We start from the raw sequence: 21,295 nt of genomic DNA on the forward strand, positions 1-21,295 counted from the left end.
GAGTCACTCAAGACATCCTTGATTAAGGCAGCCGCCGATATTGACATGGACCTCGTTCGTGCTGCGATAGACGACTGGCCGCGCAAATTGAAGGCCTGTATTCAAAATCACGGAGGTCATTTTGAATAAACTTTAGTGTCATAAGAATCTATGTTTTGTTAAGTTCATTTTGGTATATGAATGGTTACATAATGAATAAACTTGTTTCAATTATTTTACATTAAACATGTGACAGAATTTATGACCTGACTAGGTATATATGTATATACACTCTATAAACAGGATTTTATTTAAAAAAAACCTGAGTATGTGTCACCTAGCACTCAATTGCAGCCTCACGGAGTTTTTTATGTTTAATTTTTGATCTACTTAAGAAATAATTAGACAGTATAAACGCACTTGTTAACAAAACGCTAGTAAATACGGCCATTGCCAGCTGACAGACAAAACCGGTGCATTGTAGGCGTGAGGTGATGGTTTGTTTATTAGATATAAAATAATTAATAATTGGAAATTTAATTGTTTCTATGATCGAACAATCACCAATAGTCGTCGAACAAACGATAATTGATCAAAATTAATTAATCTCACCGATAAAAATAAAGATAAGGATAAGGTAAGGAGGGCCGACTTAAGGGTGATCATTTGTTTAATTAATTATAAATAAATAAAAGACGAACAAACAATTTTTACATTCGAACATTACCGAACAAATAATTAAAAAAAATTATCCGAAAATAAAAAAAGGGGGGCCAAAGTCAGTGAGCCATATAATACCGGTCACACATTCGCACGAATACGCAAACCCACAAGTGTAGGACGACATTTGCAAATGATTAGCACAGTTTTCGCTGCATTCGCGGTTTTTCAAACTGTGTCGGTTTTTTAACGGACATCAAAGCGCGCGAACCGCGATCCTTCACGTAGTCTTCCACACATGCGTGTGACCAGTTGTGCCCACGATTGCAAAGGTAATGGACGTTTCGCCATTTTCATAGTTCGTGACGTCTACTATGTAGCGTACCTTCATCATGGATTGGAACAACACCAAGGTGATGGGGTTCATTGAACTCCTGCAAAATGAATCGACGATATGGGACCCTCAAAAGAATTCCCAAAAAACAATTGCTGTTAATAACGCCTGGGAAAGAATTGAAAACTCTTTTTCTCTTCAATGTTCTATTGACGAATTAAAAAAGAGGAGAAATTCGTGAGACATTCTTAAACAAGTGTAGGAGGAAGCGCAAGCGGGTTCGCAAATTGAATGCCGAACCCATTTGCACAGCCGCTAAGTTTGCGAATGAATGTTTAACAGCCCTTCACATGGCGCGAACATTTGTACAATATAGGAATGTTTTCGCGCATGTGAGTGGCCGGCATAATGTAAATAAGTAAAAACTGAGTACCTAAGTAGGCTAATGTTAAACGGAAAGCATAAGTTACCTGATGGACGGTAAATGTTCTATGATATATAGGTACGGTACTTCGAATTCAATCAAAATTTTTAATTCAACAAAACATCTAGCAATGCCTTTCCAATCTTTAAAATTCCAAACATATTATTTGTTTCCATTGGCAGGCGCGCAATATGACAATTGACAGTTCTTATGAGTGAATATGTATAGGTACATAAGTCTCAATTATATTATGTGTATAATCTATGTACTTATGCAATGTTTTGTCATGTAGGAGGACAAAACAAAAAAAAATCAACTTTGTTAAACTTACAGTGAACAAATTCATTCCGGATGATCCATCGCGGGAAAATAAACGTTTTCAAATTTTGCCGTGTGATGTGAAAAAATTAGCAAACGTAATAATTTTATTAACACAATATTCATTTATGATCACGCAAACATTGCTTTGTTGTTTTGTAAGACAATTAAATACTTAGTTCTTCTGTTAATATTTATGGTGATTAGTTTGGTCGTGTGTCTGGTAAACATTGGATCGTGTGGATTATACTCCATCAAACATTAATAAGATTTGCAAGATAGTGGAAACTGTATCCCCTTCATTGGTTGTTTTAGAAGTGCTTTAGTAATATCACTGATACGTGGTTCGAGCCACTGCAAACTTATCATTAGTAATTATTGAATAAAATAAAAACAATAATTTATAAAAATAAAAAAATTATGTGAGATTAAATGAAATAAAAATATTAACTGTTGATTAACTAGAATTATAAGGCCCACTGCTTGCTGCCGCCTTCTGATTTTTGATATAAACAAATAAAAACAAGGCTGCATTATTTCGGTAGATAAAAATTTAACAACAATATTTTTAAGTTCAGTATATCTAATAAGGTAATTCTTTAGTAAGTGTGTAAAATTGTTCATCACATTGTGTGCATTCAGTTCAATTTTAATGTTGAGCTATATTGTTTTTAAGACTAAATTTATTTTCATTTAGATCTAAGTGTAATGACTGAAATTGAGAATCATCATCTGGAAAATGGGTCAGCAGTCAGGTCTATGGTCCAAAATACACCAAGAAAATTCCACTTGACTATGGAAGTTCCAATGTGCCTAACCATGCTAAGCTTGTCATTAACAGGTAATTAACAGGTCTTTTATTAGGTAATTGGAAACTAGCATTTATATAAGCACTTCAACAACTTTTACAAGAAAACTTTTAATTTATTCATTATTAATAATGAATTAAACTTGCGAGAAAAGCTATAGGAATAACCATTGTTAATTTTGCATATGGTCAAACCAAGGTTTTTTTTAAATTTAATTAAAAATATTTGTGTGATATACAATTATATATACAATGGTATACAATTATAAACAAATACAAAATCAGAGATTGTAATAAGGATCAGTTTATGAAATGAAATGTAAATTTGAACATACCAAAGTTTTTATTTTTATTTTGAATAGAACTGCAGTGCTAATATAAATATGTTATTGGTATGTACAGAATGAAAATCAAGTTTAAATGTAGAGGTGTTATTGAATTACTAATGTGGCAGTTTTTTAATTTTTTTTTTATTGCTATGGATGGACGAGCTCACAGCCCACCTGATGTTAAGTGGTTACTGGAGCCCATAGACATCTACAACGTAAATGCGCCACCCATCTTGAGATATAAGTTCTAAGATCTCAGTATAGTTACAACGGCTACCCCACCCTTCGAACCGAAACGCATTATTGCTTCACGGCGGAAATAGGCGGGGTGGTGGTACCTACCCGTGCGGACTCCTAAGAGGTCCTACCACCAGTGAATATTTTAATATACCTATATCAAAAACTTTTTTGTGACATATACCTTATATTTTATTTGGACAAAAGAAAATCAGAAAATGATGGTTTGTGGTGCAGATAGTGGTGTGATCGAATTACGTCAAGGTAGAATCTGAATAGCCAAAGGGGGTGTATTGTTGCCAGAACCATTATTTATAAATACCCACCTTGTTAATGGTTATTTTTATGAGCGACCACAGCCAGTTACGATCACATGAAACCTCCACTGTCTTTGAAGTCAAAAAAAAAACGCTTTCACCATTTAAACCTGCAGAAAAAAAGGGATGCTATGTCGGATCGTAATTCTTACAAACTCGAAAACCTAACTGGAATTGTCAAGTATGCTTCTTACTGCATAGGTTAGTTGACTACGGTAATATGTAATAAAATAAAATAAAATCGTAATTAATATAAGCAAGTTGTAGAAATAATGGGCTAATAGGTTCCAAGTTATCAGAGTTAAAAGATAATCGTGAGCGCGAGTGGGGAATGCACTGTTCGTTTCTGTTTCGTTTTCCGTAGACCATGTCGCTGTATAAAATCTAGAATTAACCCCGGAATGTTAATTTCATTATACAATATCGCACTTTTAAACTTTAAACCATTACAACGTAAGGTACGTTTCTGAATAATTTTTTACCTTGTTTTCATTGATCGGCTGTTTTTATTGTTAGCTTTCTATTGAGATAGTACTAACCCACTGAGTTTCACGCTGGATCTTCTCAGTGGGTCGCGATTCCGATTCGGTGGTAGTTTCTGCGAGGCACTGCCCTTGGTAGGGCTGGTGTTCATTTATTCTCACAGATTGAACCGGCGAGCTCACCGAACCCCTCCGCGCGTAGCTAGAATAGCCCCTTTGGTTACTAGCGAGTAGGTAGCAAAAAAATTACAGTAAAAAAACGGATTAAGCTAAGTAAAGATATTCTTTTCTCTATTTGTATTCTTAAATCAATAATATTATTTTAGGCGCTGCTGTTAGCAACATTTTACTATACAGGACATGCTTGCATAGTTTGAACCATCCAGACTCTGTGTGTAAGGTTTTTCTTGCACTCGACAAGACGAACCAAACAGATGAATTAGAAAAAGAAGTGCAGAGATACGCGACCGTAGTGAATACAGTAAAGAGTATAATAGAAGCGGTTGCACCGGCAGTTTTATCTCTATTTATGGGTGTGTGGTCTGATACCCACGGTAGAAAACCTCTGGTTGTATGGCCACTTCTTGGTGAGTACGTATAATATAATCTTTTGTCGTATCACTCTTGTCGGTCCTGGTCGTCATTCAGTATACATTTTTTTCCTACCTATGCTAATAATAGCCTTGAGAGGCTATTTCAGCTTCACCCTAACGTGTAGGTGAGCTCACGGGGCTCAAACCGGAGTGATGCTAACACTGGCCCTAACAAGAGCAGTGCTTCGCAGAATCTACCACCGGATCGGAAACGCGACCCACTGAGATGATCCGGCGAGAAACTCAGTGGGCTGTGTCTATGGGTTAATTCGCTCGTCGAGCCCTTCGTCACAAGGGACGGGTTCGACGAGTACGGTGACCGGTGCTTGTGGTACCTAAAAGCACCGTTAATGGATCGAGAGGATCCGTAATGACGTGTGGAGACATCATTGCTGTGGGTAGATTTTATGCGCCTCACGAGCAATCGCCACTTCTCTTGGTTTTGTGGTGAGCCTGGTACACCCATGCAAATAAACGCCAACTGCTGACATGACTTGGTCAGTTCATCGCATGGGCAACCTGCGGTCTATATAAGTATAATATAAGCGAAAGCATTTTAGTAAAAACGTATATGGCAACATTTTATCATTGAACATCAATTTAGCACTCAAAATACCGGTACATTTTATATCATAAAACTTATGGGAACGTACCCATACTACGTGAACATTTTTTTTAGTTTTTTCGACCTCTCCCTCCCCTCGGTGATCACTCGTAGTATATGCCAAGACCCCCCCTCTCCCCTTTTAGTTTTTACGTAGTAATTCATAATTATGATTTTTAATCATTTCACACGCAAAAATTGAAAAAAATAATAATTTGGTTCATACTCGTCTTTATTGCATAAGACTGCATACACACTTAAATTACTAGTGAATTATGTAGTGTGAGTTTACAAAGCGCTAAACACTGCGCGCTATATTCGAATATAGGTCGAAAAAATACGAGATTTCTCTGACTAAAATCGACTACGTGACAAAAACCTGTGCCACCCCCCCGCTCCTGTGACTGACCGTAGTATTTTAAAGACTCCGCTCCCCCCCTAAACGGGTCACGTAGTATGGGTACGTTCCCTAATCATTAAAAGGACAAACCCGAAATCCATACAAATTTGGGCGTGGCGTTACAGTGCTAGAATTTGGGCATAAGTTACAATACCTAAGAAGGTTTCATGAGCCCAATTTTCAGGTCTCCCAGCAATGGCCAAATTGGTAAAATCAGACAATGTTTACATTTTAGGTTATGTTTATTGTTCGAGATATTTTAATAAAAAACGATATTTTTTTAACTGTTTCCTACTAAAGATGAGTAATTGTTTACGAAACCTGTTGCAGCAACAGGTTGCTTGAAAATAAAAATAGAACCTGTTACGAGAAATCGCGCATTAGGTTGTTTACGAAAACGAACGAAAGCCAAAAATCAAAAACAACGTAATGCGAAACGCGCTGCGCACGAAATGATTTTTTTTTTATATGAAAAACTATATTTATATGATAACTTTTTTATATAAAATATAAATCATTACGTGCTCCCATATTCTCTCATCACATTTCATTTCATTTTATTTCATGCCTTTTTATTTTTTATTCCTTAGATGGGTGGAGGAGCTCACAGCCCACCTGATGTTAAGTGGTTACTGGAGCCCATAGACATCTACGACGTAAATGCGCCACCCACTTCGAGATATAAGTTCTAAGGTCTCAGTATAGTTACAACGGCTACCCCACCCTTCGAACCGAAACGCATTACTGCTTCACGGCGGAAATAGGCGGGGTGGTGGTACCTACCCGTGTGGACTCCCAAGAAGTCCTACCACCAGTAATTACGCAAATTATAATATTGCGGGTTTCATTTTTATTACACGATGTTATTCCTTCACCGTGGAAGTCAATCGTTAACATTTGTTGAGTACGTATTTAATTAGAAAAATTGGTACCCGCCTGCGGGATTCGAACACCGGTGCATCGCTTCATACGAATGCACCGGACGTCTTATCCTTTAGGCCACGACGACTTCAAAATATGTACTATCAAAATTATAAAATGTAATTCCTTATTGCTCCGTGGTACGTTTACGTTGTAGATGTCTATGGGTTCCAGTAACCACTTAACATCAGGTGGGCTGTGAGCTCGTCCATCCATCAAAGCAATAAAAAAAAATAAAAATATCTCTAGCTAGCTCTAGCCCTCTCATATTGTTCAACCTTGTCCCGCGTCTCAATAGCCCTGACTGGGCTCCGGCCCGGTCTGAGGTAGGGCGCCGGCTGTGAGCGGCAGGAGTTTTTAGTGAGGTTCAACTCCCACATACCCCACTTGCCGCGCGGGTGGTGATCCGGCGATTTTCTTATGTGGACAAAAAAGCCTTTACACATTGTCCGCAATAAATAACATTACTAGCTGTTATCATTCATTGTGAGATCCTCTGATCATACTAAAAGCAAATTTAAAGGTATCTTCGTGCCAGAATTAAAGATCGATTAAGAAATAACTTGTGTTAATTGAAGGTTTTCAGAACCAGTATCCTTAAAAATACAAAACAAAAAACTTTTGACTTTAGTTACGCCCTGAAACCGGTCGGTCTTGTTATCAGATTTAAAAATAAAATGCATCGTGCATTTAAGGTGTGTCGTAAATTGAATATGTCGTATTGAATTTGGAGTTCAAATTTTATTTAAGCCGTGTCCTCGATGACCTTCGTCGCCTGCAATGATATACACTTTAGATTACATTTAGGTACAATATATTTTAATCTACGTATGGTATTGAGTAAACAGTTATGTGATATACAGTCAGTACTATATTAGTCAAACGATTAAAATGAAACAAACACTAGATGTGGGTCTAGGTTTTTTTCAATCTTTTCTTTGAGGAGGTCTTTTCGCGTGATCGCGTGATTTTACTGGTAGTGTAAAATATATTTTATTGTAAAAAAAGCGTGGGGTGCTTTTTAAGATATTATTGAAATAATAATTCTTCTACTCATATATGTCAAAAAAATATTTATAACTAATAACACCATGCACCCCATGCCTTTTTTACAATAAAATATATTATACATTATTTTCAATTGAAATTTATAATAATTATTTTTATTATTTAATTAATTTATAATAAATTTTTTATTTATTTTTTAGTTGAATTTTATATAAAGCGTGTTTTTTAGTTTTTTTTAACTATTATTTATATGTAGATTTTCCGCTGCTCGGCGATATTCAATTATTTTAATAACTATTTGTAAAAAATATATTGAAGTGTGTTTTAGGCATGGCAATGACAGGAATGATGGTGGTGGTGTATAGCACTATGAACGACTTGGGCCCTTGGTGGTTGATAGTAACTGCCGTTCCATATTCGCTGACCGGCGGCATGATCATATTGTTTACTGGAGCTTTTTGTTACGTAAGTGACGTCACATCCCCGGAGAACAGATCCCTTAGGTAATAACGGTTTTGACGTTACCTGTTTTCCATGCTAACCTTAAACAAATGCCTATAATAATAGTTTGCAAACTGTAAAATTGTATTTGTATAGAACTTAGTATTTGTGGACCAATCCTACTAATGCTTTTTTAATTTGCTTTGGGCTCAGCGACATAGCGAAGTCGTCGTAGCCTAAAGGCTAAGTCGCCCGGTATGAAGCGATGCGATTATGCCAGTGTTAAAATTCCACAGACAGGTTCTAAGGAAAACTTATTTGATTGTTTATGAAGGTCTTCGATAGTGAATAAATTTGCATAATTCCTGGTATACAGTAGGGTTTATTATGGGATCGCACTGGAGGCACCTCTATGTCTATTTCTGCGGCGAAATATTTTTGCATTCCAGTTTGAAGGTTGGGGCAGCCGTATTTATTAAACTAATAAGATTTATTTGACGTTAATCAATAAATGTAGCGCATCGTACCTGCTAAGTTTTATTAGAAACTAGCTGACCCGTCAGACTTCGTAGTGCCTCAATCGATAAATAAAAGACCTAAACTTTGGTATAAAATAAACTTAAAAGAAACAAAAGGAATCCGTCCGACGGGGACACATCAAAGGGAAAACAAAATTCTTATTTTTATTTTTATTTCGAGCATTTTCATATTTATTCACCTTTTAAACCTTCTCTGGACTTCCACGAATAATTCAAGACCAAAATTAGCCAAATCGGTCCAGCCGTTCTCGAGTTTTAGCGAGACTAACGAACAGCAATTCATTTTTATAGATATAGATTAAATTATAATTAGTTGAAGACCGAATGGTTGAAAAGGCCCTTCGAATATCTAAAGTTCAATGGATTAACGTGGTTGAAATTTTCTATTGTAGAATGACCATACTGGAGGCATCTGTTTCTGCTGGAACCGTACTGGGAGGACTATTTAGTGCCCATTTGCTTAGGGCTGTCGGGAATGTGTATTTACTGTTGATAGGAGCATCTTTAAATGTATTTGCGTACGCCTTCACAAATATATTTCTAAGGGAATCATTGGAAGGAGCTACACAGGTGAAATTAAATTTAACAATTATTTGTTCGTAGAAGATATCACAACTATTGACGCATGATAAGGAATTTTCTAGTACTTATAGAGTTGGAGATTAAGCACGCATCGTTTTATTATTATTATTGCTGTATGACGTAGGCCCAGTCAGTTTCGTGTTAACTGTCTATCGAAGCCTTTGGACACCAAAATGTTATTGCCGCCCAAAATGAGAGATGCGGTCGACAATCATGGAATGTGTTCTCTTATTTATCCTGCTTATCCATCAAAAAATTCATTAGTAAAGAAATAAATATTCTTATTGTATTGTGATCATAATTGTGGTCATCCTTTCGTATTTATGCTGTAAAATCATGCGTTTTAGTTTGCAGAGTGGAACAGCAGCAGCTGTTTTACAGTACAATTGCAACTTTGACCTCATGTCTCAAGGTTGGTGGGGCAATAATCTTCAGAAGTCTATGGTCTCCGGTAAACCGCATAGTGCAGTAATAGAACAGCTCATGCAAAATCTTCGAGGCTCGCTTTCCAGGTTCGTCATCAGAGCGGCTTGGTGGTCCCATATAATGATATGGTGGTGCCATATAATGATATGGTATTGCCTTATAATGATATGGTATTGCCATATATATGGTGTTGCCATATACTGATATGTTGTTAGCAAAGAGTCGTCTTATTAATAGCATTGTTTTAGGGGCGGCTCGGTACCCTATTAGATTGGTCTTTAGTGAAACAGATGGCACGCGAATGTTTCAAGAAACGGCCTAACTTCGGTAGAGCACAGATCCTGCTCCTCACCGTTGCGAACAGCCTAACGATATTCATATTATACGGTTCCATGAATTTGGAATATCTGTACACGAGAGAGAAACTGCGCTGGGCTCTGAAAGACTACACGTTATATTCGGCCTTGAGCACGACGATATCGTTCGCGGGCGGTTTCTTGGGCATTATAGTTGTGCAGAAGTTACTGAAGATCGGCGATCTGGCCTTCGTGAACGTCGCTTATATCTCGATGATCGTCGAGTACGTCGTGAAAGCGCTTGCAGTTTCAACGTGGCATATGTATTTGAGTAAGTCGTTTATCATAATTCTCCTACCATTCTCCCAGTCACCTGGGGTCGGCGTAACATGTTTTCTCTTTCGATACTCCTCTATCATATACCATTTCTTCGCTCACTCCCCCTTTACACATATCGTCTTTCACGCAATCCATCCATTTCTTCTTAGGTCTACTTCTTGCTCTAAGTAAGTCGTTATTTCTTTTTTTTTTTCATCTGATGCTTCTACCGCCCATCTCGAGACATCCTCAATTACATTTGCATAATTGGTGTCCTAGCCTTGAATAGCTATATAATATGCAGGTTAGCGGCTACTGGCTTCTTTGCAACACTAATTTCGATGTATTCGATGTTTGTGTTTGTGTGTGTACGTGTTTGTGTGCGTGTTTGTGTGCGTGTTTGTGTGTGTGCGTTAGCCTTGAATAGCTATATAATATGCAGGTTAGCGGCTACTGGCTTCTTTGCAACACTAATTTCGATGTATTCGATGTATGTGTTTGTGTGTGTACGTGTTTGTGTGTGTGTGTGCGTGTTTGTGTGTGCGTGTGGGTGTGTGTGCGTGCGTGTGTGTGTGTGTTCAATTGATTCACCGGAGAATACACAGTAGCATCCCTTGAATACTATACCAACGTACTGCGATCACCAATCGGCCTTTACTGGTATTATAAGCCCAACGGCTAAGTACCATAATCCTGCATAATTAATCCACCAATTAATTATACATTCGAATCTGAACAATGGACAGCTGTTTTACAACAAAATTTGGCTCTCATATCTCTATCAGTGTGTGGCGGTATTCACTCCGGTATGGGCTCTGCTAATCAAGTAGATCGGTGAGGTCGAACACCCATTTACATTCACCGATATGAAATTTTATCATTCTGAAATAATGATACCCCAATTTTTACCCGATTTATGTTTGTCATTCTCTAACAAACGAATTATGTATTTACGTCGATGCATTGTCGTGTTGAACCTGAACATACATACATTTGATACAATTTTCTACTACTTTTTATTAAAGAACATTAAAGTACAAGACATAACTCATTAAACGATTACATGCTAATTACTGATGGTAGGACCTCTTGTGAGTCCGCTCGGGTAGGTACCACCGCCCTGCCTATTTCTGCCGTGAAGCAGCGTTTCGGTTTCAAGGGTGGGGCAGCCGTTGTAACTATACTGAGACCTTAGGACTTATATCTCAAGGTGGGTGGCGCATTTACGTTACAGATGTCTATGGGCTCCAGTAACCACTTAACACCAGGTGGGCTGTGAGTTCCTTCAACCATCTAAGCAATAAAAAAAAAAACGATTACATTTTGTTACTTCGAATCGTGTTTCAACATATATTATTACATTAATCAAATAATTATTTTTCGTTAATATCGGCGTAGCTGTATGGCTAGATAAGACAAAATAATAAAGGAATACTGATCAATCTATTGTGAATTTTAGTGTTTGAATGATTGAGTTGAAATTTATATTGCAGGTTCCGCTATATCGTTGTTCAAAGGGCTATCGTCACCGCTATTGAGGTCGTTGTTGACGAAAATACTGCCTATCAGTGATATCGCTAAAGTATTCGCGCTAATGTCGGCTATTGAGGGCTTATGCCCTTTACTGTCTCCGCTTCTGTACAATTCCTTATACGAATGCACGATATCAACATTCCCGGCGGCTTTTTATATGCTCAGCATTGGGATCGTGTGCGTATCATGCACGTTTATTGGGTAAGTAGTTTTTATTTATGAAAATTCATAATTTCTCAGCATTGGAAATTTGAGGTATATTTTTTTTCCTCCTACTTATGGTGATAGCCTTGAGCGATTTTAGCAACAATACGTACATACGTTTACCTCAAGCCCGAAACACGTCATTACGGATCCCCCCGATCCATTATCGGTGCTTTTAGGTACGACAAGCACCGGTCAACGTTCTCGTCGAACCCGTCGTTTGCGACGAAGGGCTCGGCGAGTAAATTAACCCACCGACACAGCCAAATGAGTTTCTCGCCGGATCTTTTAAATGAGTCGCGATCCGGTGGTAGATTCTGCGAAGCATTGCTCTTGCTAGGGCCAGTGTTAGCAACACCTAATGGTTTGAGCCCAGAGGTCTCACCTACTAGTTAAAGTTACGCTGATACATCTTGTGAGTCTGCACGGGTAGGTACCATCACCCTACCTATTTCTGCCGTGAAGCAGTAATGGGTTTCGGTTTGAAGGGGGGGCAGCCGTTGTAACTATACTGACAACTTAAAACTCATATCTCAAGGTGGGTGGTGGCATTTACGTCGTAGATGTCTATGGGCTCCAGTAACTACTTAACACCAGCTAGGCTGTGAGCTCGTCCACCCAACTGAGCACTAAAAATAAATATCAGCATAGGTGGGAAAAATAAGTGAGTAGTGTAATGGTTTAACCAACCGTCGAATGCTATCCTTGCTGATATAAACTTTCGTATTTCAATTATTGAAATACCGAAACAGTTTTATCAAAATGTTTCATATCGCATTTTAAATAAAATAAAATACATATTTTAAAATGATAATGCTGTAAACGAGTATGTTTTAAGCAGTTTATAATGTATTTATTTTTGCACACGATAACTTGTTTGAACGAAATTTATCATCATATTTATTTGGTGCTCGCTTTTTTTTTTCCTACCTAAGCTTGAGAGCCTTGAGAGGCTATATCAGCGTAACCTTAACTAGTAGGTGAGCTCACGGGGCTCAAATCTGACGACGTTGCTAACACGAACCCTAGCAAGAGCCGTGCTTCGCAGAATCTACCACCGGATCGGAAACGCGACCCACTGAGAAGATCCGGCGAGAAACTCAGTGGGCTGTGCCTAAGGGTGGTTGCTCGCATTATTTAAGCTAACCACATTGTTTTGTTTTAATTATCGTGAATCGATTTGAATGTAAATTTCGAAAAAGGGTGAACTATGTTTGCGTTTCGATAAAGTTTATTTTTACCATACGTTTTTTTTTTTTTTTTTTTTTTTTTTCTGATACAGAATCTGCTCCTTATCTACCTACATCGTCATTATTTATTGTTGGGGAGATTGTTTACTTTTTGCCCTGTTTTTGGTTCTTGCCGGTGATAATCGTCGCTTTTGTGGTATGAGTAGGTACATACATTCGTATTACTATAATATATGCATATAGTGAGGCACATGTGCTAATGACGTTTCGGAGATAATAATTTACGGACGAATTAGATCAATAAAATTCTAGATATCGTGGACGTCTAGTTGAACAATTACGATTGTTGAAATTTTTAATTACGATCAAAGATCCTTGGTCCCTTACGCTACAAAGTCTAGCGTGACTAATGACAATCGTTAGTTTGTTAAACTCGCTAGCGACTGAAGTAACTATTCACTGTAAATGGCCTGCAGATACTCGCGGCGTACTAATTAGATGTATCTATTATGTAATTCACCAGTGTCCTAGTTAAATATATTATTTAATTGAATGAGTTGTTATCGTCATAAAACAAGTGTGTTTGTGCACGAGATAGAATGCTGTCAATTTTTGAACAATTTTTGTATAGCTCGCATAAATGGGCAGAAGAGGTTACGGTTCACTTGGTCATAAACAGTAAGTAATTATCCGAGTCTATAGACTAACAGTGACCTTCGCCAGCCAACCTTGACCCAGGATTCTGAACCGCATTAGAATATCTTACCCTCCAAAACCGAGCCCATGATTGCTTCGTGACAAAAATAGGGAGGACGATTTTCCCGATACATGTTTACAAAATGTTAAAACATATTTGGTGTTCAGTATTCTAATTAAACAAACAATGACATTTTAGTATACAAAAACAAGCAAAAACATTGTCGGACCAACGCGTTTTCTATAAATAGATATATCACATATTTCAACTTTATTTTCGTAGTAGCGTGACTTCAAAAATTAAACGTAAATCTATATTTAGATATTACATGACGAATATTGACGGAGTTTCTTTGTCTTTGTATTGGGGAATAAGCTTCCCTAGCGGCAAGTAGCTGAACTAATATAATAATATGACACATGAAAATGAATAAGAACTTGTGTGCGATTGATTAAACTTAATATTATTGTTTTTTATTGTCGTTTTATACTATAATTAAATTTACAATTTATAAACGGCTTCCATTAATTCTTCATTTGATACCTTGAACTTTTCTTGGCAGTCGCTGTTCAAAATATAATATTTTTAAAGTATGTAGGTACTCTTTATCAGGCACTAATATTTGAGGGACTCTTACGACAATATTCACATTCAATAATAAAGTGCTGTTTACTGATATAATACAAATAATAGTGTGTTTAATTTAGATAGCCGCGAAAGTTTGTACAATTCGTATATTTTATCAGATTTTAAATTAATACATATGGTTATTTTCGTCAAATATATCTTCTTCTTCTATCTTCTATATATAACTAGTCAGGTCATAAGTATTGTCACACAGTAAAAACTTTTCTTTTAGAATGCTGGCCACAAAAAAGTTTATTGAATTCGAATATCGAATTGTTCATGAAAATAAAAATGTATACTTTTAGAATTTTACTCATTTTTAAATATGGAGTGGACGCTTAAAGAAGACCGTGTTGCAGTTATTGCGTTGCATCGTTGCGGTTACGCGCCAATTCAAATTTTTAACATACTGAAAAATTTGAATATAACCGAAAGATTCGTTTATCGTACCATTAAACGATACAATGAAGACTCTAGTGTCTAGTGACAGGTCAAGAAGTGGTCGCCCTCGGTCTGTTAGGACTCCAGCAGTGATAAAAGCCGTGAAGGCGCGAATTCAAAGAAATCCCAAACTTAAGCAGAAACTGTTGGCCCTTCAGATGGGGTTAAGCAGAACCACGGGGAAAATGAAGACTTAGGGCTTCGGGCATATCGAAGAAAAACAGGACATCGTTTGAATGCTCGTCTAATGGACCTGAGACTGAAGAGATGCCGCGCTTTGTTGAAGCGGTACGCGGGAAAAAAATATCGGGAAATTCTATTTTCGGATGAAAAAATTTTTACCGTAGAAGAGAGCTACAACAAACAAAATGATAAGATGTACGCACACAGTAGTGAAGAAGCGAGCAACCGTATTCCGCGTGTCCAACGAGGTCATTTTCCATCCTCGTTCATGGTATGGTTGGGAGTTTCTTATTGGGGCTTAACAGAGGTATATTTTTGTAAGAAAGGTGTAAAAACGAATGCAGTTGTGTATCAAAATACAGTCCTGACGAACCTTGTGGAACCTGTTTCTCATACCATGTTCAATAACAGGCACTGGGTATTCCAACAAGATTCGGCGCCAGCTCATAGAGCGAAGAGCACACAAGACTGGCTGGCGGCGCGTGAAATCGACTTCATCCGGCACGAAGACTGGCCCTCCTCCAGTCCAGATTTGAATCCGTTAGATTACAAGATATGGCAACACTTGGAGGAAAAGGCGTGCTCAAAGCCTCATCCCAATTTGGAGTCACTCAAGACATCCTTGATTAAGGCAGCCGCCGATATTGACATGGACCTCGTTCGTGCTGCGATAGGCAACTGGCCGCGCAGATTGAAGGCCTGTATTCAAAATCACGGAGGTCATTGTTAATAAACTTTAGTGTCATAAGAATATACACTCGGGTGCAATGAAATCGCACATCTGTACATTTTTTGAAAAATATTATTTACTTCTTTTAATTTAAAAAAATACATATATTTTTTAACATAGGGTTAAAAGTTAGTTCAATACCTATTCAATGATACCATATAAGTGGAGATAAGATTACTTTCTTGAGGAAAATAAAATACAACAACAATTTAATCTTTATTACAAAATGATTACTCAACTAAACCGTTTAAAATTTGGGGATTAATAAAAAAAAAACAAAAAATACTGAAAAATCATTTATTAGTAACAAGTATTGCCCCCTCTTGCCCGAATTACAGCTTCACACCGATTCCCCATCGACTCTATCAAGTTTCTGATAAAGTCTTGTGGCATGGCGTCCCATTCCTCTTTGAGCGCATTTTGTAGCTCCTGGAGATTAGCTGGAGCACTATTTCGACCTCTAATTTTTCTTTTTAATTCGTCCCACAAGTGTTCAATCGGATTAAGGTCCGGGCTCCGAGCTGGCCACTCCATCACGGGTACATTTACTTCTTGTAAGTATTGTCTCACTATCGCAGCGGTATGAGGTCTTGCATTGTCATGCATAAAAAGGAAGTTACTTCCAATTAAACGGCCAAATGGTACGACATGTTCTTGTAGAACTTCCTCTATGTATCGTTGAGATGTTAGACCTCTTGTTTGTCGCCTAATATTGGCCCCAACGATGAAGACAAGCTCTGTTTTTCGTTCGAGTGAGATACCTCCCCAGAACATACACGAACCACCGCCGTATGCTACACGTTCTGTGATGCAACATTGGGAAAATCGCTCTGAGCGCCTTCTGTAGACCCTTCCACGTCCATCATTATCATGAAGACACATTCTGGACTCGTCTGAGAACAGGACTGCTTTCCACTGCTCGGCTGTCCAGTTGACGTGTTCTTGTGCAAATCGAAAACGAGCCCGGCGGTGAGCTGGCGTCAACTTAGGGCCATTTGCTGGCCTATGCGCAGTCAAACCACCTTCGGCAAGTCTCCTTCTGACTGTCCACCTGCTGACTACCACTTCACGCACCTGTTGAAGCTGCTGTGCAAGTTCAACGGCAGTCAAACGACGATTTCGCAACGCTGTCGTTACAAGAAATCTGTTGTCGCGCTGTGTTGTAGCTCTTGCTCAACCAGATCCTCGTCGCCTTTCAAAGCTATCAGTCTCCCGATAGCGCTGGTATACACGACGAACTGAATATCGGCTGATATTCAGTTGTCGAGCTACAGCACTCTGGTTCTGGCCCGCTTCAATTAGAGCGACGACTTGAGCGGCTTTTTCCGGAGTAGTATCCATCTTTTTCAGACAAATGCAATTGGAGTCACTAGAGGTCTTATCAGGTTAAGCGTTGGCTTGCAACTGATGACGTTTTTTTTTTTTTTTTTCCTACCTAAGCTGATAGCCTTGAGAGGCTATGTCAGCGTAACCCTAACTTTAGTAGGTGAGCTCACGGGGCTCAACCTGACGATGTTGCTAACACGAACCCTAGCAAGAGCCGTGCTTCGCAGAATCTACCACCGGATCGGAAACGCGACCCACTGAGAAGATCCGGCGAGAAACTCAGTGGGCTGTGTCTGAGAGTTAATTTACTCGTCGAGCCCTTCGACGCAAGCGTCGGGTTCGACGAGAACGGTGACCGGTGCTTGAAGTACCTAAAAGCACCGTTAGTGGATCGGGAGGATCCGAGATGACGTGTTTTGGGCGACGTCGACTGCTTTCCATTCTGTCCGCAGGATCGGGAATGTAGTTACCGGCGGCCACGATGAGAGGGTTCTCGTGTCGTGCCGCTTTATCGAAGTGGCGCATGGACGCCGACTGCAGATACTTACTGATGGACTCTAAGTCCAGGTCGTCATGGAGGTCGACGTTCCTGACGAACCACGGGGCTCCGACGGCTATCCTGCAAAAACGGGATTGAATAATTTGGAAGGATTTTAAGTGTATGCGGGCCGCGTGAGCGAACACTACACTTGCATAAGTCATGACGGGGCGTATGCAAGTTTTGTAGAGTGTCACCTTATTTCTAAGGGACATTTTACTTCGCCTACATATCATCGGGTAGAATGACGTTTTACACAAAACATGCCTTTTTATACCTGCTGTTGGTCTTGCAAACTGCAGTGAGTTGAGGGAGCCATTTTTGGAGTTTGCTGTTGTCGTTTTGTTTCAGCAGGCAGGTAAACTTATCATGTCTTATGTGGTATCATTGAATAGGTATTGAACTATCCTTTAACCTTATGTTAAAAAATATCTGTATTTTTTTAAATAAAAAGAAGTAAATAATATTTTTCAAAAAATGTACAGATGTGCGATTTCATTGCACCCGAGTGTATGTTTTGTTAAGTTCATTTTGGTATATGAATGGTTACATAATGAATAAACTTGTTTCAATTATTTTACATTAAACATGTGACAGAATTTATGACCTGACTAGGTATATATATAAGAATTGCGGTTCGTTAGTCTCGCTAAATCTCGAGAACGGCTGGATCGATTTGGCTAATTTTGGTCTTGAATTATTTGTGGAAGTCGAGAGAAGGTTTAAAAGGTAAAGATAAATATGAAAATGCTCGGAATTAAATAAAAATAACAATTTTGTTTTTCCTTTATTGTGTCCCCTGTCGGACGGATTCCTTTTGTTTGTTTTAAGTTTATTTTATACAAAAGGTTAGGTCTTTTTTTATCGATTAAGGCACTACGAAGTTTGCCGGCTCAGCTAGTTAATAATAAATATAGACTTCTTTAATAACAATTCATAATTGTAGTTGTCCACAAAACAATGTTACAATGTATACTTTAATGTTACCCTTAGCATCTTATTATCTCGATGGGTTTTTGAAATTAATGGTACTAATGCATTTTTTTGGTTACGGTCCCTAAAAAGAAAATTGAATCTCTACGAGATTACTTTGTTGTCCGTCTGTCTGTCCGACACTTTTTGACCGAGAAGTAGAAAACACGGTAAAGGTGGAATAGTCACATCTACTTACTTGCCTGTACAAGTCTGTGTTATGAAGCTAGATAAATCCGTATGCGTCACGCGTGTCTAAGGCTAGTATGTTTTGTTTTGGTTTAATTCTAAAAAAATAACCTTGGCCACTGGCAAATACTGGTTTTGAAAGTACCTACCTTTATCTAACTCTGACACGACTATTGGCATCTCGAAAGATTAGGTAAAAGCAAATTTTATTGTGATTTTTTAAATCCTGTTGCCTGATCAATATTATCTATAACATTAACGCATTATTGTTTTCTTTTTACAGATTAGTACAATATTTCAGAAGGAATGTGTCAACGCCCTATGAGAGGTTGCAAGATACACCAACGATTGCATAAAATACGTGAAAACCTTTAAATAAATGTGCCTTACATTACTAAAACCCACATAATGTGCATAATGTCACAATTGAAAAGTGATATGGTTGGGTTAGATTAGAAAAACGTGCGTAATTTGATTTTTCATTTGCAGAGTAGATTGTTTATAAATTGCCTATAAATATCTACAATATTTTTTTATTGATAACTGTACCTAACAGACTGGATATTCCGGAAGGTATAGTGCGGGAAGGGCGGAAGGGTAACTATTTCATCTACTGGCCAAAAGATATTTTTACATACTGTCAAAATCTAGAGAATGAATTTTAAATATATCGACGCTTGAAATGCAAACGTGACAAAGCGACAATGCGTGAACTTTACAGTAGACTAATTTAAACTTAAAATACCTGAAAAAAAATATATTTTAACGAATCTAGCTGTAGGATTGAAATGACTTTAATAGACCTAGAAATATATATTTTTTTGCGCATCGAATATGGTTATTGCTTATCATGTATGTACAAAGCAGTTATTGTCGCTTAGTCACATTTGCATTTCAAGCGTCGATATACATTAAAATATATTTAACTAATTTCAAATTTTGGACTTCGGTTCTTAATCAAATGAATGATCTTAATTTTTGTATTTGAACAAACAATTTGTTGCTTATAGCAGAAGTTTTATAGGTAATCTAATTATTTAGGTAGGTAGGTACTTAATTATTACGGGGTCGTAAATAATTGTGATACATTTTTTAAATTATACTTTTAATAAACTTAAATATAATTAAATGTTGTACACATAAGTTATCTTATTAAAAAGAGTTGTAATCCCAAGGGGTATATAGAATCATATAGATTTTTCATTGCATCCTCACCAAAACTGATTTTAAAGATTTTATAAAAATATTGGAAGTAGGGGTTTAGAAGTTACCAGAAGAATATACGTTTATAATTAAGGAAAACTCGTAGCCAAGTCAGTAATTTTGTATACATGCACATCCAGAATTCTTTGTGATAAATTAACAGAAAAAGCAACAGCAATTTCCTGTGCAATATTTTTTGCTTTTATTTTATATACAACATTAAATAAAAGAAAACTCTGTGATAAATAGTATTCCGAAAAACTGCTAGCGTACGATGCACTTTTAAAAAATTGTATCACAAAACCTCATGAAAAAAAATCGCGGACTTTGCCGTGGCGCATAAGTATGAAAATTTATGAATGGATTGTCAGTCACTTTATCAAATATCAAATAAATAAATAAATGGGTGCGTGTACTTATGTACGCGTTATACTTTATTTTTATTAAATTTATTTCTTTTTTTTTAAATATTAAATAATTAATAATGAATATTTAACGTTAATAACTTAATAATATTTAGTATGAATTATATTAAATAATAATTTTGTCATTTATATTACTAAAAAATGAATGCTAATAACACTTTTTTTTACGAGTGTACATGCGCGAAAGTTCGCCTGCGGCTATATTCAGACTCGCCAAGTTACGTCGGTCGTATTGTAATGAGCGATTTAGCGGGCAACTTCATTTCTGTTAATTTTGTGTCACGGTGCGCGCGCATCGTAAAATTTCACTCTCATCAATTTTTCATAACGCGCCTAAAGAAGTATAACTTCATTAAGACGGACTTTGTTATGTTGTGATTTTATGCGCAATAATGCACTCTGATGACAATTCAATCAGACTCAATAATCAACTCGGACATTTTAGACAATCTCGTAGTTTTAATTGGAGCAACTGGTTTAAATATATCCTTATAGAATAATAATGGATCAATAGGTTTAATTCGAATCAGAAGTATTTTCCCGTCCGGGCGTAGCTGGAATAGCCTCTAGGCAGCGGATAGGTAGGTTAAAGAAAAGAGTATTTTATATTTATCTGTAAAACTCGAATTTGAATGTGATGTTCTGTTTAGTCATAATAAAATTCTGTCTAAGCGATCTTTTTTTATTGATACCCAAGAAACAATCTACGGAATTTCAATTTTGCAAAATCCTTGCCGTTGTTACCTCAAAAAGAACTGTCTTGCGTTGCGGCTTAGGGGGTTGCGATTCCGATTCGGTCGTAGAATCTACGAAGCACTACTCTCGCAAAGGTCAATGTTAGCACATTCTCTCAGGTTGAGCCATGTGAGCTCATCTACCAGTCACAGCGTAGCTGGAATAGCCCTTTAGGCTACCAGCGAATGGATAGTGAAGAAAAGTTGCAGCTTCAGTCGTACAATGCTTCTATTTCATTGATAGTTAATTACAACCGTATGGGTTAGGGTCCGTTCACACAGACCGG

The 21,295-nt window shown here is 37.5% G+C and overlaps 1 protein-coding gene across 5 annotated transcripts; it reads left to right on the plus strand.

The window, feature by feature from the left end:
- The first annotated feature begins 1,340 nt into the window (after positions 1-1,340).
- Positions 1,341-20,947, plus strand: LOC114243707 (putative peptidoglycan muropeptide transporter SLC46). Of its 5 annotated transcripts, none has more exons than XM_089735518.1 (8): positions 1,341-1,453; positions 2,413-2,556; positions 4,215-4,475; positions 7,743-7,917; positions 8,787-8,964; positions 9,651-10,029; positions 11,510-11,750; positions 18,930-20,947. In XM_089735518.1, exons 1-8 carry the CDS (start codon positions 1,447-1,449, stop codon positions 19,000-19,002), a joined length of 1,458 nt encoding a protein of 485 aa, XP_089591644.1. In that variant the 5' UTR covers positions 1,341-1,446; the 3' UTR covers positions 19,003-20,947. The 5 variants fall into 5 exon arrangements, with proteins under 5 accessions (XP_089591644.1, XP_089591645.1, XP_089591646.1 ...); XM_089735519.1 differs by lacking the exon at positions 1,341-1,453 and adding an exon at positions 1,654-1,813; XM_089735520.1 differs by lacking the exon at positions 1,341-1,453 and adding an exon at positions 1,893-2,306.
- The last annotated feature ends 348 nt before the right edge of the window (positions 20,948-21,295 follow it).

This window comes from Bombyx mandarina, chromosome 19, assembly GCF_030267445.1.
Source record: "Bombyx mandarina strain Sakado chromosome 19, ASM3026744v2".
NCBI lineage: Eukaryota > Metazoa > Arthropoda > Insecta > Lepidoptera > Bombycidae > Bombyx > Bombyx mandarina.